Source organism: Cynocephalus volans, chromosome 10 (genome assembly GCF_027409185.1).
Source record: "Cynocephalus volans isolate mCynVol1 chromosome 10, mCynVol1.pri, whole genome shotgun sequence".
Classification (NCBI taxonomy): domain Eukaryota; kingdom Metazoa; phylum Chordata; class Mammalia; order Dermoptera; family Cynocephalidae; genus Cynocephalus; species Cynocephalus volans.
In genome coordinates, this window is record NC_084469.1 from 18,899,876 (window position 1) to 18,922,616 (window position 22,741).

At 38.4% G+C, this 22,741-nt stretch overlaps 1 protein-coding gene and 1 pseudogene across 2 annotated transcripts in view; both read left to right on the top strand.

Annotated features, from left to right (window-relative positions):
* Positions 1-518: 518 nt before the first annotated feature.
* Positions 519-22,741, top strand: part of USP32 (ubiquitin specific peptidase 32) — a 181,976-nt gene continuing 159,753 nt past the window's right edge. For both annotated transcript variants that reach the window (XM_063109752.1, XM_063109753.1), the window contains exon 1: positions 519-636. In XM_063109752.1, coding sequence (XP_062965822.1) covers positions 579-636 — 58 coding nt within the window. In that variant the 5' untranslated portion in view covers positions 519-578. The remainder of the gene's footprint in view (positions 637-22,741) is intronic.
* On the top strand, positions 8,795-10,139 carry LOC134389491 (vomeronasal type-1 receptor 90-like; annotated as a pseudogene).

The following is a 22,741-nucleotide window of genomic DNA, read 5'->3' on the forward strand; positions in this document are numbered from 1 at the left end:
CGGCCGCACCAACGATTCAATTGCTGGAGTCTCACCCGTCGAGCGTCAGAAGGAGTGGCCGGGAGGGACAGTCCCCGAGTTCCCCGGAAGTTACCGCCCTCCGCCCCCGGTGGAGGAGACAGAACAGGCCTCACGGCTTGGGATTGGCGGGAAGGTGCGGATGATGCGTTACGTGCGGCCTTGCGGCCCCTCCTCTACGCTCCTGCGCGCGGTTAGAGTGGGGCGGGGTGGAGTGTGTGGCTCCGGGCGGCCATTACCCGGAACAATCCCAGGCCTCGGGTCAGGTGACCCTCGGCGGGGCTGGCGGGAGGGGCGTGAGGAGGGAAGGGAAGGGAGGAGAGAGTAGGGCGGAGTGGGAGGGAGGGGAAGGAGGCGGGGTGAGATCGGTCACGTGATTCGGCATGGAGGCGGTGGCGGCGGCCGGGAGGAGCCGCCGGGGCAGAAGCCGCACTTGTTAGTGTAGGGCGAGGAGGGGGCCGGGGGACGCCGACACCGTCACCCAGGCACGCCGAGGAGAAGGCGGAAGGGGGGTGGGGCGAGATCAGGCTCCGACCCCCGGCCGAGGGGATGAGGGGAGCATGGGCGCCAAGGAGTCACGGATCGGATTCCTCAGCTACGAGGAGGCGCTGAGGAGAGGTGAGGGGGGAGGGGTCTGTGCGAGCTGCCGGGGAGGCCAGCGACGGGCTGCCCAGAGGGTGGGTGACCGGGGGAGGGGAGGGGAGATTGAGGGCGTGGGGCGCGGAAGGCGGAAGGGAAAGGAGGCCAGCTCTGTGGACTATTAGGGGAGGGAGGTCGGGTGGGAAGCAGTATTGGGAACTGGGACCGTATGGAAAGGAACGAAGCTTTCCCAGAAAGAGAGGTATCAGGCGCTGGCAAGGCAATGCCGTGATCTCTGGTGGCGTTGTTATCCTGATGTGTCCAGGGAAGTCCTCCTCTCTTTTCTTGGGTGGCTCCAGCCCTTCCAGTCCCCCTCATCCTTCACTGCCATTTTCTCATATCACTCCTTCGTTAAAACCTCCAACAACATCCTAACCTCGTTCCCCAAAGCCTTGGCTGGAAGGGAGAGAGGAGGCGGCTGCAAAGCCCTCTTTTTTTTTTTGCTACTGCTACTGGAAGCCCCTTCCTATTGGGTAATCTGTCTTCTTCGAGGGCCTTTGACATTTCCTTGGGGGCTATGACCATCCATTCCTGCCACCCCTCACTCTTTGAGCGTCTGGCTTTCATAAGAACGACCCGAAATTAAGTTGTGTTTGAGGTGAGATGAGATTAGACAGCTGGCGTTGCCACAAGACCTTGTCTTAGGTTTTAGCTCCTCAGACGTTGACCTGAGCCTTTTGCTGCACTTGATTCCCAGTTCTCACCCCCCTCCATCCCCATAAAATGGCATTCGGAAATCCGGCATTCTGATATTGTGTTATAGCTCCCTTTAGAGACTGGCCTTGCTGCCAGTCCTGGCCTGCTGCTTATTGGCTCTGATGCACAGCATGTTGTTAACAGCCCCAACCCCCTACCACTTACTCTGATACCGCTGTCCATGATCACTAACTGGGAGTGTCTATTGCACAGTTTATGGCCGAAGTGTGACTTAATTTTTCATGATTGAGGTTTGAGTGTGTGTATATCTGTGTGTGCTTGTATTTCTTTTCGACATTTAATGGAATTTTTGGTAAGAAGTGAAAACATTAAGCAGATTAGGTGCTAGGCATTATTGTTAACAGGTTTCTAAGTAAAAAAACCAGCCCCGTTCCGGATGGTTTTAGTAGCTAAGAATATAAAATGAAAATTAGATTAGAAGACAGGCATTCAAAATGAATATTTTTGAGTGAACTCTTGTGTATGTATAGGAAGAAGAGGGATCAGTGGGCCGTCACCTGACAGTAAGATACACAATTTAGATAAATTGGTTGTGGACTTACCAGAATAATAAAAATATGCTTTTTATGTCTTTCTTCCTGCAGAACAGTATAATGATTGTTCTTATGGACAATCTTGCTTGAACTTTTTTTCCCTGCCTTTATATGAGAAATATTCCAAATTCTTGATATGTTTCCAGCCCTAGTAGGCTAGTCATTTCCGGGATACTGTTGAGCCTGACAGGTCTGGCCTCAATTAGGCAATGGCTTTACATGGCATGAGAGAGGACATCAGTCAAACTAATTTACAGCTTCAAGGTTCAGAAGTGTTTAGTTTCTTAAGTTTGAGGGTGTGAATAACAGTGATATACCTTGCATTAAGAAATTTTAAAATTAAACTTTTATCCAACTCTAGCCTGCTTAATCTCACATCAAACTGAGATTGTATGTAAATATAAATGAAGTTCATGGTACATTTCAAATTGATCTAACTGAAAGTTTTTGTTAAAAGTGTCTGCCTGTTGTTTTTTAAAACATGTATTTGAAGAGATGAGAAAATATCTGTTAAACTCTTATTTGTAACTATTCCTTGAATGAATTTGGTTTATCAGTTTTGCTGCAGAGACATTAAAACAAAAGAGAAGAACAAGTTGATAAAATAACGTTTCTGAATGTGAACCAGGAGCCATTTTTTTAAAAAATGGGTAACTTTTAAACATGATACCATTTACTGTAGTAAATGTCAGACTTTAGTATAGAGTTTCTGTCACTAATTTTTACATAAAGAGTTCATAAAGCTTTGATAGAACTAGAAAATGGTTTGAGAACCTTTTTTTTTTTTGGCACTTGAATAATGTAAGTAATTACTAAAACCTGTATCCATTAGTTTTATCTGCTTGTTTGTATTGTATAAGGTGAAGGGCGGGTAGATAAAATTTGACGAACACACTGTGTTATGTGAATCATTCTACCAGTTAAAGAAAAGCTTGATAATACTACTGAAATACTTTCCCCCTTGGCTTTACTTAAAATCGTTGAGCACTAAATAATGCCTAGTCATAGAATGTAGTATTAAAAGAAATAGTCAGGTATGTATTACCACCTACAAATGTGGAATTGCAGGCTGTTTATCTTGCATAATGGGGCCTTGGAAATGAAGTGTTTTAATGACAGATGACACTTACTGGACCTGAATGAAAGGGCCCTCTAGTGACTTCATTTACATTTCAGAAGCTCTAGAAATTAAGGAGATTGGTTTTTTTTTTTTTTTTTTTTTTTTAAAAGATGACCGGTAAGGGGATCTTAACCCTTGACTTGGTGTTGTCAGCACCATGCTCACCTAGTGAGCAACTGGCCATCCCTATATGGGATCCGAACCCGTGGCCTTGGTGTTGTCAGCACCACACTCTCCCAAGTGAGCCATGGGCCAGCCCAAGGAGATTGGTTTTATATTGCCATTTTAGCTAGACTGTATGTCAGTTATGTAAACCTTAATGTTTTTGTGAAAGTATACCTTCAGACCTTTTTTGGGAGGTATATTAGTGGTGGCTTTTACTTTTGGCTTGTATATATCTTTCTTAAATATCTTGATTAGAATACAAGGGAAGGCTTTATTCTTGTTTAGATTGCGTGTGTTTTCAAAGGAAATATACCAGTTGTACTTCATGGATACTGAGAATTTTAGCAACCATGTTCTTCATCTCTATTTTATCTCCTTATTGCAAAGCTAATAAGGAGTGGCTAAGTTTGTGGCTTGTGTGTTCATTTTATTCATTATTAAAATTTTATTTTTTATTTTTCTTTAATTTTTAAAAAATTTGTGTATTCTTAAAAATGTATTCTACATGCTTGAACACAGCATTTAAAACACATTGATGAGTTATGAGTTGCAGTTTAGAGCATTTCAGAACTCCAAGAAACCTTAAAAATCTCCAGTTCTTTAATTCTTCTTCCATGCTTCTCTCTTCCTTTCATCCTTCTGGAAACGGAGTATTACAAGGCTTTTTTTTTTTTTGATGCAAGAATTGGCTGGATTAAAATGGTTCTTAGCATTTAAATTGTGGTAATGGAATATAATGGGTGAATTTCTTCTAATCCCCTTTAAGTGGAATTTGACACTCACATTGGACTAAGTAGCTGCATGATGAACTATATATAGTGTGTCAGAAAGTTATATTGTGGATTCATGTTTTCTAATGTCCCTTTGCTCATTCATTCAGCAAATTTTTACTGAGCACTGGCTATGAATTAGGCAGTGAGGAAACATAACCAAGACCCTCTCTCTAGCATCATATAATCTGGGTCAGTGATCCCCCTAAAGTATGTGTACCTTAAAGTGTATGCAAAACTGTCCATAGGGGGGAAAAAACTGTCTATAGGGGGTGGGAATAAAACGTTAGAACTTCAATTCATATTCTAATTTGTGTATGTTAATAATATACATACTATATTCAAAAGTAGTGTATATGCATGTCATTTACAAATAATTAACTTGGCATATTAAGTACTATAATGCTATAGAAGGAAGTGCTGTAGGGATGTAGAGTGTGTGTAGGTGTCTGTGATGGCCTGGAAGTGCCCCTACCACTGCACTCTTTTCATAGTATGTTCTTGCTGTGGATTGAATGTCCCCCGCCAGCCAAACTCACTGAACCTTAAATTATGTCCCCCAAAGTTCCAGGTATTGGAAATTTGGCCCCCACTGTGACACTGTTGAGAGGGTAAGAAATCCTATCATGATAATTGAAAGATGGGGCCTTGAAGAGGTGATTAAGTTGATGGCTAAACGGTGGTCATGAGCATGGTTGTGAGGGCTTTAAAAGGAGAGCATGTGAGAGTCTGTCTCTGTCTCTCTGCTCTACCACTTTCTGGCATGTGAGACCCCTGCATTGTTGTATAGCCACCACCAAAGAAGACCCTCACCAGACGTGTTCCCTGGACTTTGGATTTTCCAACCTTGAGAAACTGTGAGCAATAAATTATGTCTTCTTACAGATTACCTAGTTCCAGGTATTTTGTTATAAGTAACAGAAACAGACTAATACAGAAAATTGGCACCAGAAGTGGGGTGTTGCTTATAACAAATACTTGAAAATGTGGAAGCAGCTTTGGAACTGGGTGTTGAGGAGGAGGCTAGAAGAATTTGGAGGAGCAGGCTAGAAAAAGCCTAGCTGCTGGTGGAAGCTTAGAAGACAAGAAAACCAAGGAAAGTTTGGAACTTCTTAGAGACTGGTTAAATGGTGGTGACCTGAATGCTATTAGAAATATGGACAGTAGGGCCGGCCCGTGGCTCACTCGGTAGAGTGCGGTGCTGATAGCGCCAAGGCCCCGGGTTCGGATCCCATATACGGATGGCCGGTTCGCTCACTGGCTGAGCGTGGTGCTGACAACACCAAGTCAAGGGTTAAGATCCCCTTACCGGTCATCTTTAAAAAAAAAAAAAAAAAAAAAAAAAAAGAAATATGGACAGTAAAGATCATTCTAAAGAGGTATCAGGTAGAAATGAGAAGGAGCTTGTGGAAATTGGGGCAAAGATCACCCTTGCTATGTAGTGGCAAGGAACTCAGCTGCATTCTGTTCATGCCCGAAAGTTTTATGGAATGTGGAACTTCAAGGTGCTGAGCCAGAGAATTTGGCAGAAGAAATTTCTGAACAGCAAAACATTTAGAAAGCTGCATGGTTACTTGCAACAGCTTGTGCTGAGTTATGGTGGCAAAGATGTGATGTAAAGCCAGAATTTATGATTAAGAGGGAAGCAGCAAAAAGATTTGGAAAATTTGCAGCCTGGCCATGTGGTAGAGAAGCAGAGAGCATTTTCAGGAGAACAATTCAATGGTGTAGCATAGCGACTGTTTGCTAAGGAGATGAGTACACAAGGAAGGGATTATCAAGAGAAGGGAAAAAAGATTGTGAAGGAATTTCAGAGATCTTGTGGGCTGTGTCTTCCATTACATGCCTAGGGAGACAGAATGGTCTTTGGGGAATAGGCCCAAGGTGCCCTACTCGGGCTTGGTGCCCTACATGGGCTCACTGCCCAGGGCCACCTCAGGATGCTGTTTCCCACACCAGCCCTCCAGCTGCTTTGGCTGTTCCAGCTGTGGCTAAATTCACCACAGGTGTGGCTGGACCCACAGCTTTGGAAGATACAAGCTGGAAGCCTTGGCTGCGTCTATGTGGTGTTAGGTCTGCTGGCTCGCAGAATGACTGAGCTGTGAAGGCTTGGGACCCTCCACCCTGATTGATTTCAAAGGATGTATGGAAAAGCCTGGGGGCCCAGGAAGAGATCTTTCACAGGGCAGAGTTACTGCATAGAGCCTTTGCTAGAGTGATCCCAAGAGGAGATGAGGGGTTGGAGTTGCAGAAGAAAAACCCCACCAAGGCAATGCCTTGTGGAGCTGTGAGAGTGGGACCACTGTGAAGACCCCAGAACTGTGGAGCTAGTGTACAATGCTAGCCTGAGATCATTAAAGCATGACCTCAGACCAAGAAAACCATCGGAGTGACGCTACTTGAGGACTTGGGGGCCAACCCCTGCACAGGCATGCAGAGGACATTAAACCTGGAGTCAAGGTGCATGATTCGCTAGCTTTGAGATTTAATGTCTGCCCTGCTGGGTTTCAGACTTGTTTAGGACCTGTTATCCCTTTATTTTGGCCTATTTATCACTTTCTGAATAGGAATATGTAGTCTATGCTTGTTCCACCATTGTATCTTGGAAGTAGAAAACTTGTTTGGATTTCACACATGGGACTTTGAACTTTGGACTTTTGATTTGAAATAAGTTAAGACTTTGGGAACAAAATGAATGTATTTGTATGTGAAAAGGACATGAGTTTTGGGGGATCTTGGGTGGAATGCTGTGGATTGAATGTCCCCCCCCACCAAACTCACTGAACCTTAAGTTGTGTCCCCCAAAGTTCCAGGTATTGGAAGTTTGGCCCCCACTGTGACACTGTTGAGAGGATGGGAAGTCCTATTATGATAATTGAAAGATGGGGCCTTGAACAGGTAATTAAGTTCTGGTTTAATGGTGGTCATGAACATGGTTGTGAGGGCTTTAAAAGGAGAGCATGTGAGAGTCTGTCTCTCTCTCTGGTCTGCCACTTTCTGGCATGTGAGACCCCTGCATTGTTGTAAAGCCACCACCAAAGAAGACCCTCACCAGATGTGTTCCTTGGACTTTGGACTTTCCAGCCTCAGAAACTGTAAGCAATAAATTATGTTTTCTTACAAATTACCTAGTTCCAGGTACTTTGTTATAAGCAACAGACTACGTCTAAGAAACAGACTAATAGAATGCTCAATAATTATGTTAAAAAACTTAATTTCCTAGTCACTTAGAGTCTGTTGTATTTGCTAGTGGAATAATTAAGCATGTAGTAGTTGTAGATTTCCTTACTTTTCATTTTGTTTATCCATTAGCCCTAAGAGGCCCTAAAACATTAACTCCAAGTAAGATTTTGTTTAGCAAGTTTCTCAGTGTTAATATTAAAATTGCATTAGAATTATACTACCTATGATGTGATGTTAGCTGGTTTAGCATAATGTATCATTCAATAAATGAAAACTGAATTTCACAGTCAGTACCTTCTGGGATGCACAGATTATTCTCCCTTATTAAAGCACTTTTTGCCTTTGTCTATATTTGTTAAATTGTAGGTTTTGGTGAAGACTTTTACAAGTACCTAGTCTTATTACTTATAAAAGACAAAAATGGGGCAGTTTTATATTAGTCTGCTTATATGTTGTCACCTAAGTAATTATAAATATGCTGTTCTTCACAATCTCGTTTATACATTTGGAGTATCAGTGACAAAAAGAAGATAAATATACCTGTGAACCCTGGATTTCGGGGGGGATGAGCAGAATGAGGTGACTTGCTGATTAATGACTTCCCCATTTACGAAAATGGACATCTGTTTGGTTTTTTGTTTTGTTTTGTTTTGTTTTTGTCCATTGTCTGTCTTTGTGCTTAGTTAGTGAGACTTTACAGTGACAGCATTCAGGATTGCCTTCCAGAAAGATATGTAAGTAATTTAGAGTTGGGATTGTGATGCCCAATCAATAGCCAGCTATTTTCTCAGGGGGAGGAAAGGAAGGTTTTTGGCACTTGATTATATACTAGGTCACAGGAAAAGTGATTATTATTCTTTTTTCGTTCTTTCTTTTTTTTTTTTTTTTTTTAGAGGGAAGGGGGATCCAAACCCTTTGACCTTGGTGTTATAACACCATGTTCAAACCACCTGAGCCAACTGGCCAGCTTTTATTATTATTCTTGCTGTAACTGTAGAAAATCTGTTTTTGAAGCACTGGAAATTAATGCAGATAGTTTGGATTAGAAGCTTTTTTTTTTTTTTTGTCCTTTTTTTTGACCTGTTAGGGGATCGCAACCCTTGGCTTGGTGTCGTCCGCACTGTGCTCAGCCAGTGAGCGTACCGGCCATCCCTATATAGGATCTGAACCCGCAGCGGGAGCACCGCTGCGCACCCAAGCGCCGCACTCTCCCGAGTGCGCCACGGGGCTGGCCCTGGATTAGAAGCTTTAATGTTAAACATCTGCAGTGGTGGAGGGATTTTATTTATGAATTAAAATTTGGTGGTTTGATAATGGTGCTGAAAAGACTAAGGTGGGACTAACAGTTCTTTTCATAATGTATCCAGGAAGCGTGGCTTCTCTTTTCAGGGCTTGTTTATGCTTCTGCTTTTCCTTTTGGGGCCTTATGATATTTGTGTTTGTTTATTTTCTGATGAAGCTTCTTTGAGGATTTCTAATTTTTTATTTAAGAAAACATTGTAGTGGTCTTACTATATACCCAGCACTTCATTATGCTGATGCAGATACAGCAAAGACATCATCCCTGCCCTCAAAAAATTAAAAAATAGGATTAAAGAAACAATTTACATAATATCTGGAAAATTTGCATGTAGAGGAAAACTCAGGCCATGTGGGAGCCCAGTGATGGGATACCTAGTCCAGACATGATTTGGGAAGTGGTGGCACAAGAGGAGAGTGAGGATTCCAGGAGGAGTGAGGGAGGTGTGAAGGTCAACTTGAGAAATGAAGGTTGATACAGGATGTGTCGTGATCATTCCACATATTATGATGTTGGCAATAGTGTCAATAAAGATAGTTGAGGTTGATGAAGGTGTAAATATTTGTGATAAAGATAATTTTTGTTGCTCTTACTCTGAGGAATTTACTACTTCTTTTTCCCATAAAGATGAATAAATACAACAAACTTTCCAGTTTACTGCCATTAGAAATGTGTTTACTTTGAAGTTGGTATTAAGACTTCCGCCAACACCATCCTTGTACTTTTCTTTCTTCCTTTTTTTTAAAAATACTTTTTCTTTTTTTGTGGCTGGCCTGTGTGGGGATCTGAACCCATGACCTTGAGGTTGTAAGTCTGCACTCTAACCAACTGAGCTAACCAGCTAGCCTCCGTCCTTGTACTTTTCTATCTCTAAATATTCCTTCTCCAGCACAGGCCCAGACCCACTGACCTGACCATTGGCCACTTGATCCTAATATAGGCAGTCATGCTGCTAACCCTGGGGTTCATGGATACAGACATTTTGGGGTCTCAGAACCTCTGGAGTGACATCACATGTAAGTCAGTTATTTACCTGTACAGATTGAGCAGGGGCTTCTCTTTGTACCACCTGCTTGCTCAGCATCCTTCAGGCCATCACCGTCACCCCAGAATCTCCTGTTTGGCAAAGTTCAAACATAAATCCTCAAATCACATCCTATATTTCTTTCTCTTTCTCTGGGTCTTCAATATGTCCAATAATGGTCTTTTCCTCATCTTTACTGTTGATACCCCCAGTATGACCTTGGTGCATCTTCTGTTTGTCACTAAATCTTTCTCTCTTTGGCTTATGAGTTACTTTTTCAGGTACATATTTTTTACACATGTGAACTTCTGTGATGTCCAGTTTATAGGGCTCGAAGCCCTCTCAAGTAGATATGTGGTGATTCTCTTGCACAGGCAAAAGAGGCAGTCCCAGCTTCTTCACAGCACCAAACTTTCTCCAAAAGCATCCCCAGAACAAACACCTACCCAGACCATTCTGTTACTCATGAGCTTCTTTGTAGTCATGCACTTTTTGGACTGCATTATCTCTTCCTACTGAGTAATGTTGTGGAACAGACCCAGTTCATCTCTGTGTCTGAATGCTTGTGGGCAATTTCTCTGACATCATCAGTTATTTGGTGCTAATCAGTACCGTGGAGGTGGCCCCAGTCCTCCTGAATCCTCTGTGGTGTCTCCTTGGTGAGTCCTGAGGGAAGCAAAGCTATTGTCTTCACTGTGGACAAGGTGCCCATGTCAGCAGACCAATATTTGTGTTTAAATTGAGCCATTACATCTCTTTTCTGCATGCCAGTAAGTTCTCTTGTTCCCTTTAATAAGAAAGAGCTCTTAGAGGTTAGAAGTGGATAGTTAGTTAAAAGCCTGATAAAACTAGCTTTTTGAGTATTTACAGTTTACAGTCACAAACTTATCTATTCCCAGACCTATCTATTCAAAGTGACCAGTATTTAAGGCCTTCCCTTAACAACCCCTTAGGGATTTAATACTCATTAGCATTAGGCTGTTATTTTAGGAAATTCTCAAGTTCACTATCTTGTAAATAAGATTCAGGAAAATCGATATTTTGAAACCTTGCTATAACACGCTTCTCGGAGTCCTCGATACTGGACTGCGTTAAAAGCAAACTATGCTAAAATGAGTTCTTACAGAGAAAGTTTTCCAGCCTCTCTTTTATTTTCTATGAGGAAGTTAGGTTGTCCGAACATCTTACGCCTGTGGGAGAAGCCTTTTAACATTTGCTATGGTTGCATTTTGGTAATGACTCTAGAAAGATTCCATTATGAGAAGGATCCCTCTATCAAGATAGGCCTCCACTAGTCTTTGCCATGGCAATAAATGGCACCACTATTCCAATTCAATTGCTAAAGCCAAAAATCTAGAGACATCCTCAGTTCTTTCCTTTTCCTCACTATCCAACCTATCCCCATGTCTCCAGTTTAAATCTGTCGCCAAGTTCTGTTAGTTTGCTTTCCAGTCAACTCTTCACTGCCTTTAGTCTAATCCCAGCTGCCATCATCTCTTGCTAAGCCACCATGCTTAGTAGTTTTTTTAGTTTTTTTAGTTTTTTAGTAGGTTTTGTAGTTTCACACAGCATTCAGTGTACTCTTAAAATCAGAATCAGATTTTGTCGTTCTTTTCTTTAAAGCCTATAATTACTTTAGAAAAAAAAATGTAGTCCTTATAATGGTCTACTAGGCCCTAGATAATTTAGTTCCTACTTAAAGCTCCATACTCGATCATAGCATATTCCTTCTTTGCCTTCTGTACACTAGCCATACCTAGCCTTCGTTTTGTTCTTATTCTGGCTTGCAACCTTTGCATTTGCCAGTTTCTCTCAGCCTGGAAATTCTGTTTACAAATTTTTACATGTCTGGCTGATTCTCATACCTTATGCCCCAATTCAGATGGCCTTAGGGAGGCCTTCCCTTATAACCTTATATGAATTGATATTCTTCTGTCACTATTGGAATATTCTGGATAATTTATTTATATCCTTCATTGTAATATGTAATTACCATGTTTGTTGTCAGGCATGTTGCTGAATCCCCAGTGCCAGGATAGGTGCAGTGTCTGGTGTATTTTAAGTGCTCAGTAAATATGGCTGGGTGAATGTATAAATGTACAAATGATGGAGAGAAGATGTGGAAAACTTGCATAATGTTTGTAAGGTTGGGGAGTGAAAAACGGAGTGCTAACAGAGATTGAATATAATAGCAATGTATCCATCTCAAAATTTCTTTTCCTTTCAGCAGCTTTGAAAAAGTGTGTGCTAAAAGTTTTGAATGATAGTTAGAAATGTAAGTCTTAAATGTAATATGTAATTTTGTCTGTTTAGTTCAAATACTTAAATTTGATACCTAATGTAAATTCCTGAGAGACTAGTGTGGGAATAAGTGTTGTGCTTATGAACACTTGATAATCCATTTTGGTTATAAAATTTAATAATTTTGCTTATGAAATAATCGTTTTTATACTATGACCTTCATGTACTTTTCATCCATGATGAAAAAAATATCAAATGACTGCCGTACATGAGGTTAGAGTTGAAAACTTGTTTGCTTAAAATGTACAGAGTTATTTTGGATGCTGAGAATTAAATTCAAATCAACACACAGAGCTCTCTCTCATTGGTTCTAAATAATCTAGGTGATTTTAAATTAAATTTTATGATAAGCTTTTTTTTTTTTGGTCTGAGTCTTTTTCTCTTATGCTCCATGGCTAATGCTTCTCTCCTGCCTTTTTTAATCTTTTAGTTTTATTTTTTTTATCATTTAGTTTTTATTTGTTATCACAGTGATATATGCACATATTTTAATTCTTTTTTTTTTTTGCTGCCCAGTACTGCACATAATTTAGAATCAAATGGTAATACAGGACTTGTTATGCAAACAACAGTACTGTTACCCTTCTTCTACCCTCTCTGAAGTTTCTTCTACCCCATCTGCCGTACCTTTAACACTTTAAATTTATTAATTTGGGCCGGCCCGTGGCTCACTCGGGAGAGTGCGGTGTTGAGAACACCAAGGCCCCGGGTTCGGATCCCATATAGGGATGGCCGGTTAGCTCGCTGGCTGAGTGTGGTGCTGACAACACTAAGTCAAGGGTTAAGATCCCCTTACCGGTCATCTTTAAAAAAAAAAAAAAAATTTATTAATTTGGTCTTTACCTTTATATTTCAAAATAATATGCTTATACTGCTGTTTCTCCCCTCCCGCATTTAAGGCTTATTTATTGGCTTCCCACTATTGAAGATGAGGATTTAGCTCTTTATTAGACTGCTGTCAGTCTCCCAAACACACACACACGTTCCTCTTATCCTTCAATTTCCTCATCCTCTGTATATGTATATTGTAATTTTGGTTAGATCAGTGTTAGTGTTTACATAATCAGGCTTTTATAAATGCTGTTCACAGCTACAGCTAAACCATTTAATAAGAGTATACTTCATAAGTTCATGGAAAAATAGAATTAAAAGAAGAAAATATGAATCTTTCTATAAAGTTTTTGAAGTATCTTCCTGTAGTAAAATACTTTCCTATATACTTGATTTCCCCCGAAATATTTCTTTTAATAATTGCCTTTTATTTTTTTGATTATGTTTCTATTTATTATAATTCAACCTTCAAAATTCCCATCTACTCCATATGTTCAAATATATGAGATGTTTACTCCCTTCATCATCTTGGAAAAAACTGGTCTTGGAGCCTCAGGCATGCTCCATTCTGTCCTGATTGCCCTTTTGCTTAGAGCATAGCTGCCATCCTGGGATCTTCCTTCACCATTATCCTAGACATTTCCTTTTTTGTCCTTCGTTGGATTCCCTGTTTTCTGTATTCCTTGTTTCTTTTTCTTAATTTCTTACATTTTGGTGGAGCTGGTAGTTGTGAAAAAAACTGTATGGGAGGTAAAGTTTTGAGACCTCACTCTTGAGCTGGTACTTTCTTGTTTTAAGATAATTCTTAATCTCTGCTCTTTCTTTGTACTCTTTCGTTTCCAAGATCCTCTATTTCTTTTACCAAATAATTCTTTTTATTAATTATTTATTTCTTTTGCTGTTCGATACAGGGATTAAGCCCCAGACCTTGGTGTTACCAGCACCATCCTCTGACCAATTGAACTAACTAACTAGCCTCAAGTAATTATTCTGAAATTGCCTTTTTATAATCCTTATGCTAGATATCTGGTCATATGAGTCTTGGTTTAATCCTCAGGGCAGATTCATTGTAGTGATCAGTTAGAGGACTGGGGTTGAAGGAAGATGTTGCCCTAGAAATGTAGTTTTCATGATCATGTGCCACCAGACTGTAAAACTCATCTGTCTTTAATGCTATGTCTGTAGCAGTTGCACAGCGCATGCCTCACATTAGCTACTCAATACATATTTGTTGAATGAGTGAATTGCATATCAAAGCAATCTTTTCTAAAAAAGAGATTTGTTTAGAGAAAACTTGGTTCAGGATACTTGTGTGCATGCTCTGAGGCTTAAAATTATATACCATTTACTTTATTTTTTCACTGAATGCATGAGGTTCTTTAATGCTTCTCAATCTGTTACTTTTAAAAAATGGGTAGTTGTATTAAACATGTCATTATGCCATTTTTGGCTTTGCTTTAAACATGGTTTTTGGAATCTGTTGGTGAGCAACTATGGTGGGAAGCTGTGGTGGCCTTTTGACAGTTGTTTGATTAATAAATTTGGTTTAGAGATTCTTTAGTTTATGCAGGCATCCTTAAATGAAATCTTTTACTGAGTGGAAGATTATAGACCATAAGTTATTCTTTGTCAGAGATGCTGACTTGAAAATATCTCATTATAGATGACTATGAAAAGGACAAAAAGTGCTTATTCTTTATAGGCTTAGAAGTGTAGTAAGGAGCAATTATCTAATGATGGAAGCATTTTAGATTGTAGGATCACTGATACCATAGAGATTCAAATTGAAGTTGACAGAAGATTGCCAAGCAAATATATTTAAGTAATGAAAGAAATTGGAGGTCACCTGAATGAACATTTCACCATATTTAAAGTTTCATAGAAAAGTGTTGTTCCATTTTGAGTCAAGCATATTTTTTATATTGTTTTGGTAAGTGTACAATTAGTGGCATTAAATATATTCACTATATTGTGCAACCATCACCACTATCCACTTCCATAACTTGTTGATCATCCCAAACAGAAACCCTTATACCCATTAACAATAATTCCGTGTTCCCCTTTCCCCAGTCCCTGATAACCTTTATTCTACTCTCTGTCTCTATGAATTTGCCTATTCTAGATACCTTATATAAATAGAATCATACAATATTTATCCTTTTCTGTCTTTTTTCATTTAGGATAATTTTCAAGGCTCATCCATGTCATAGTACGTAGCAGAATTTCATTTCTTTTTATGGCTGAATAATATGTATAGAACACATTTTGTTTATCCATTCATCTGTTGATGGGACATTTGGGTTGTTTTTACCTTTTAGCTATTGTGAGTAATGCTGCTTTGAACATTGGTGTACAAATATCTGTTTGAATCCCTGCTTCCAGTTCTTTTGGGTGTATACCTAGAGTGTAATTGCTGGGTCTTATGGTAATTCTATGTTTAACTTTTTGAGGAACTGCTAAACTGGTTTCCACAGACACTGCACTATTTTACATTTCCACTAGCAATGCAAAAGGGTTCCAGTTTCTCCATATCCCATTCAATGCCTGCTATTTTTTGTTTGTTTGTTTTTTAAATTAATAGCTATCTTATTGAGTGCAAGATGGTATCATTGTGGTTTTGATTTGTAGTTCTCTAATGGCTAGTGATGTTGAGCATCTTTTCATATGTTTATCGATCATTTCTATACCCTCTTTGGAAAAATGTCTATTCAAGGCCTTGGCCCATTTTTGAATTGAGATATTTGCTTTTTTGTTGTTGAATTGTAGTAGTTCTTTATATATATTCTGAGTATTTATTCCTTATCAGATATATGATTTGCAAATACTTTCTCCCATTCTGTGTGTTGCCTTTCACGTTCTTAATAGTATTTTTTGATGCTCAAAAGTTGTAAATTTTGATGAAGTGAGGTATGTGGTTTTGAAATTAAATGTTACTGATTGTGCAGAGGATATGAATAACCACAAAATCCTGGTAGATTGATCTCACGGCTGCAGAAAAAAAGAGTGGAAAGAACCGTACTCATTATCCCCAGAAGACCTCCCAAAATAAAGAGGATCCTTTGGAAATAATTTCCAAATAATCCACACAGCTTGTGGGTAAATTACAAACAAACACTAACTGTAAAATCAATGCTGTCTGTGATGGAAGCACAGGAGAGACAACTTTATCATCAAATCGTAGCCAGAGTGGAAAATCAGGATAATCATCAAAAAGGTCAGCCTTTATGACTGCAAACATATACACAAATGGTAGTAGGTATCCTTTACCCTAAGAATGAGAAATGCTTTCCATCTTTATAAATTCTGAAATTTAACTTTTGTTAAATTTAACCCAGTTTCTTTAGGGGCCTAGGTTGTATTAATTATGTATGCTGCTGGAGTAGAGACCATGTGAAGATTAAGAGGGTGCTTAGTGATGCAAATAACATTTCTGTTTTAAAATCTCTTGATTTTGTAGGTACCCTTTTAATAAAAAGTCTGCTGTGTTTTTTAACTTTCTTTGGGGAAGCAGGTTCTCTAAAGATATTCTATCTTAATGGACACATATAGATTAATAGGTGAGTTTAAGGTGGTGGTAAATACTGGCTGTAAGAGGCTTCTTTTAAGTATGTAACCTCTCAAATGTAGCCCTTTGCATATCAAAATTTTATTATGACAATGTTCTTTGTGCATTTTTATTAGAGGTTGTCAGCCATTCATCTAATGACTCTTACTTCAGAAGTTTTTATCTATTGGCAGTGGCCTTTTCCAACTTCATATATTGGAAAAAACTTTTATTCTAGACTGAAGACTGATATGCCAATGTGTTAGTATGGAATTTTTTTTCCAAATTTTGAGCGTTGTTTATTTGAGTGGCTTTATTTGATGATTAATGCTTTAATATTGTGTTAAACATTAATGTTCAATAATGAGCTACTGTAGCTTAGTGTAGTTACAGTAAGGTACTCTAAGGAAGAAATTAGATTTTCTTATCTTTTAGAAGTTGTTACTTTTCATAAAATAAACAATCAGATTATAATTGGCAAAAAATTGGGTGAGAGTGAAAATGCAGTGCATATTCTGATTTACTGTTTTTTGATTACACACATTGGATGGTAGGAATTATCTTGTCTTTCAAATTAGTTTAGAAATTAAAGATTTGTTGGAAAAATTAAAAGAACAGGTCAAAATTGGTATTTACTTTTTAAAAACTTTTCTCCTATTGTCATTTTATGCTTATATTTCATTATTTTTATTTTTATTTTATTTTATTTTTTTGGTGGCTGGCCAACACAGCGATCTGAACGGTTCTTATATTTCACTCTGATTGACATATTAGACTTACTCGGGCAGCTTTCTGTCAGATTTCCTCTCCCATAGTTAATGGGATAAAGGTAATCGTACCTCTAGTCTTATCCATAGAATCGACTTAGCTCTACTACTATAAAAAGGAAAAACATTGTTGACCAAAGAGATAATTTGGTATGTAATATTTGTACACTTCTTGGGTGTGCCTTTGTGTTTGATCCTATAATGCAAATTCTTACATTGTGCTCTATGGTTTATGGTGCATTATAGATGTCCCTTTAAATGCTCAATAATAATAAAAAAGATTAAAATTACTAAGATGGAGAATAAGTCTATATTATATGTAGGCAGTTCTTGATTTGCACAATCGTGTGGGACTATAAAAATGACCATGCAAGCTGAGGCTGTTCAAAGTGATCATAATAATCAGTGGGAAAAACTATGATTGGTCTGTGTGACCTTTAAAAATTTTTGTGAAAACATTAAAAACTGTCTTATAGTTGGTTATAAATGTACAGAGAAATTTAAAAAGATAGTAAAACTAATATTTATGTAGAGCTCTGTAATTTAGAATATCTGAATCATAGGCTGGCCAGTGGCTCTTTTGGGAGAGTGTGGTATTGATAACATCAAGGTCAAGGATTCGGATCCCCTTCCCAGCCAGCCACCAAAAAATAAAAAAAAATCCAAATTAAAGTGTTTTATTTCTTTGTTTTTTAAAAAATGTGTGTCTGTATATATATCAAGAGAAATTTGAACAGTGCTTGCCTTCTTGTTGTATAACTTAAAATAATATGGATTGATTATCTTTTCTATGCCTTGGTGAATTGTCATACTCCTTTCTAAGTTTGGATGAACTTTCAACATTTTCTCTTCTCTGTTTTCAGTATTGTGAAATATCTATGGGAGTTTCTTTAATGTAAAGTTTTTTTGTCAGTGTTGCCTTCTCTGGACATCTTCATCCTTTTCGTCATAAACACTTTCCTCATTTAGGTGGAGAAGTTCACCTTTCACTAAATTCCTCTGGCTGCATATTCAGTCTCTTGAAAGATGGCGGTCCAGCATTCTGTGTTCAGCTATTTCTTCTAAATCTCAATCCAAATGCTCTTCTGAATGTTCAACCCAAATTTAACATTATCACTTTTTCATTTCTTTACTGCACTTTCATCTTTGTTGGGCAGTTCCCTCTTTTGATTATTCATTTTCATAAAATGTCACATGGATTTGTCACACGACTATAGTGTTGTTCTCCGTGTATGAACTGAATAACAGTTGTGTGGTGACCAATCACTGACAGACTTTGAAAGAAGTGATATGATTGGTCACTGATCATGATGTGCATCTGTTATTTACATAGGGTTTTATGGACTAAAGAGCTAGCTGGAAGTTTGCACTTTATGCTGTTATACACAGTTGATATATTGTGATGACTGAAATTTAAGCTGTGTTTTGGGGGACTTGCGTAATTTAACTAAACTTTGGTAACCAAAATTCATCCATATTGTAAACATGCAAAGAGAGGACTGCCTTTATATTAAAAAGAATTATCCTTAGTGTCTCTTACTGTTTGAGAAATGTACGTTTTGGCGATGACTTCCTTTCTCAAGAAAGGAAGGAATGTGTGGTTTGTATCCTTTGTTGTTGTTGTTCTGTTTTGTTTATTTGGCGTCTCGTCAGAACAGGGATTGAACTTTGGACCTTGGTGTTCCTAACCACCACGCTCTAACCAACTGAGCTAACCAGCTAGTGGAATATGTGGTTTGTAGGGAAAAGTATGGGTGGCTTTGCTATATAGCCTCAGTTTTTTATCTTATTCTTACATAATTTTGCAAACTTTCTGCTTTTTTTTTTTTTTTTTTTTTTTAAAGGTGACCGGTAAGGGGATCTTAACCCTTGGTTTGGTGTTGTCAGCACCATGCTCAGCCAGTGAGCGAACTGGCCATCACTATATAGGATCCGAACCTGTGGCCTTGGTGTTATCAGCACTGCACTCTCCTGAGTGAGCCATGGGCCAGCCCTACAAACTTTCTGCTTTTAATATAGTATGGTGTGCTTATTTTCTGTGGGTAGATATTTAGGGTTAGATGTTTTGTTTCTTACTTTTGTGGAACTGATTAGCAAAGATATTAATTATATTTTCACCAAATGATTTAGTTAAAAGCCTAGTGTAGATTGTTTATAGTTTTGAAAAAATTATGAACAGTCTAAGTGTCTACCAGTAGGAGATTAGTAAAATAAATTGTTATATCTATACAGTGAATATCATATACCCCTTAAAATGGATACTGTAGAGAATATTTAAAGACATAGAAAGCTGTGGTTTCACTGTACATTGTGATACAGTGGGAAAAATATGAAATATTGTAGTATATGAGCTTGTGCTGTCCTGCCGTACAAATTACCACTTTGTCTAGCATATCCGTGCTGTATACGCTACCCACCCATTAGTCACTTAGTAGCCATCTAAGGTTATCAGATTGACTGTCACTGTATTGCAGTGCTTGCGTTTAAATAACTCTTATTTTACTTAATAATGGCCCTACTAACTAATGTTGTTATTAGTTATTATTGTTAATCTCTTACAATGCCTATTTATAAATTAGACTATCATAGGTAAGTACGCGTATGAAAAAACAGTATATATATAGCATTCAGTACTATCCGTGGTTTGCATAACTTATTGTTTATATAATAAATATGGATTCAGAATTCCTAATCTGAAATCCAAAATGCTCCAAAATCCAAAAGTTTTTGAGTGCCCACATGATGCTCAAAGGAAATGCTCATTGAAGCATTTTGGATTTTGGATTTTTTGATTGGATTAGGGACACTGAATCAGTTAATATATATTACAAATATTCCAAAATCAAAAAAATCCAAAATACTTCTGGTCCCCAGCCTTTTTTTTTTTTTTTTTTAAGATGACTGACAAGGGGATCTTTACCCTTGACTTGGTGTTGTCAGCACCACACTCTCCCAAGTGAGCTAACTGGCCATCCCTATATAGAAATCCGAACCTGTGGCCTTGGTGTTATCAGCACCACACTCTTCCGAGTGAGCCACGGGTTGGCCCCACGTCCCCAGCATTTCAGATGAGGGATAACTCAATCTGTAGTTCCATTTCTTCTGGTATTTCAATGGGATTAAAGTCTTACTGTAAAATTTTTGTGACCTTTAGAGCACAGTGTTGTAATACCAAGATAAGGGTTTGGATCCCCTGTACTGGCCAGCTGCCAAAAAAAAAAAAAAGAATATTTTTGACTTTTTTTTGGGTTGTTTTTTTCAGGTTAATATGTGAGTGCTTTTTGTGTGTTTTACAGCTAGTTTAATGAAAATCGATTTGTGTTTTGTGGTGTTTTCGACAGCTTTTATTTATTCCTCATTATTTAACAGCTTTTTAAAGTTTTTTGGGCACCAGCAAAATTGCTATTTGTTGGTATCTCCATCAGAAGTGTTTGTGTTGATGCAGAATATGATCAGGTAAAGAGCTCTAGGCTTTGCTGATCAATATAATTGAAAAATCTTTTCTTTTTTTTTAAAATATGAAACATTCTCTTCAACATCAAAGTTTAGAGAACTGTTTGATAGCTGTCTCCTTTGAACTCTTGACCTTGGTGTTATCAACCATGTTCTATACACTCTTACCAACTGAGTTTACCAGCTCGCCCTCTTTCATTAGCTTTGGAAGGATTTAAGACTTTTGAGTTTATCCTTAAGGAAATCTAGATAGGTTTCTTTCTTTTTCTTTTCCTTTTTTTTTTTTTTTTTACAGCTTTACGGTATGGAGACCTTGGTGTCATAACACTGTGCTCTAACCAACTGAGCTAACTAGCCAGCCCCTAAATAAGTTTCTAGTAAAGATTTGAAAAATACTTTGCCAGTCTGAATTCTATAGAGAAGTTAAAAGTAGACCATTTAAAAACTGTTAAGGTTAAAAAAAAAAATAAGAAATCACACTTCTCTTTTAGGAGGCTGTTCTGTGTGTACAAGAGCTCTTCAAAAAGTTACAAGGTCAGGGGTTCAGATCACAGTACTGGCCAGTTGCAAAAAAAGAAAAAAAGAAAAGATTCATGGAAAAATAGAATTAAAAGATAATATGAACTTTTTGAAGTACTCTCATGTATTTATTAGCTCCTTTTGCCTTTCTTTCCTCTTTTTAAAAATTTGTGGTTCATGCATTAATTTGACAAAAGCAATTGAATTAAATGTTTAGTAATTAAATATTTATTGTGCCTATGCTGTTCTAGGCTGTGTGCTGAATGCTGGGGTTACCAAGGCAAGTAAGATATAGTACTACCCTTGAGGAGCTTCTTATCCTTATATGATGAGATACAGCAGGGGCATGGAGGAGAAGAGTAGTCTGGTGATGAAAGGAAAGAGGAGGTGATGGTTTAAACAAGACTTAAAAGAAGATTAGATGTTGTTCAGATGGCCTTGGTAAGAAGTAGGTAGTATCCACAGAGAGGGAGGGAGCATTTTAAGCAAAGGTAAACAGGAATATCAACTATCAACCAACAGCACTTTCGAAAAACTTATTTAAAAATTATAAAAGCAATATAACAGCAGTATGGAGAGATTGGAAAATAAAGAGAGAAAATTCCATTAATGACCCTATCATCTAACACAGCTAATTATTTGCTTTTATTTTTTCAAATTAATGTTTTATATGTTTTAAAAATTTTTTTATTGAAACATAATTGATTGTTCATATCTGTGGGGTTCAGTGTTGAATATTAATACCAGTGATATTAATACCAGTGTGCAATATGTGATATGCTCAAATCAGGATAATTAGTATTTTCAACATTACACAATGTAATCACTTTTTGTGGCCCTTTACCAATTTCTCTCTAACCCTCCCTTCCCCTCTTTCTTTGTTTTGTATTGTTTTACTCATAATGTACATACAATTTTGTATCTTGTTTTTTCTAAGATGTTTATTTTCTATCAATGTTATGCGTATAATTTGAAGTGTTAAGTAGTTTGAACATGATTTGTTAAATGAAAAACAGTTCTCTAATTTTCCATGGCATTTCCCCCTTCCCAGAGGAGATCACTTTATATTCTTTTAGTTGATCTTTTGTATTTGGTATTGGTTTTTCAGTTTTAGGCATTATCTGTTGACTTCCCACTTTCAGAGCATGAGATTTAGCTTTCTTTCCCCTCCTTTCCCTTTAGCCACTTTCCCTTCCCTTTTCCCTATTACTTCATCCTACCACAATAGTTACACAGTAATTTTGATTAAATATTCAGTGTTTACCTTATTATGGCCATGTATGTATGATTCATAGCTGAAGTTATGTAGTAAGCTATGATTACTTTTCTAGCACAACTTTTGTTTTCCCTTGAGCTAATGATTATTGGGGTTTTCTTTTTGTTTGCGGAGGGGGGAGGGGAGTGGTGGAGGGGGTGGTGTGGCGGAGGGGGCAGGGGGCGGGGGAACGGGGTGGTGTGGGAGTGGGGGAGGGGACAGGTGACGGGAGGGTGTCCGGCGAGGGACTGCTCAGCATGGGCACTGGGATTGGAGCGAAGGCGCCAGCGGGCCCACGCAGGTGAGTACGACGTTCCCACCTGGGGGATAAGGAAACGGGCTGCGCACTTAGTATTGTAAGTACTTGCCACAAAATCCTAAACTCTGTCACTTGCCCAAGTCTCCTCTCAAGAATACCAGATTTTGGCTGTTTCTTCTTCTAATGTCTCATGTGGCCTTCTCACTGGCTTCAAACTGGACTAGTTATTCTCTGGTTCCTGGAAACTCCCTTCACCTTTATCCTGGGGATTCTCCTTTAGTAGATCTTTTGTTACCTGTATCCCATATCTTCTGCCTTGTGGATTTTGTCTTGTTTTGGTGGA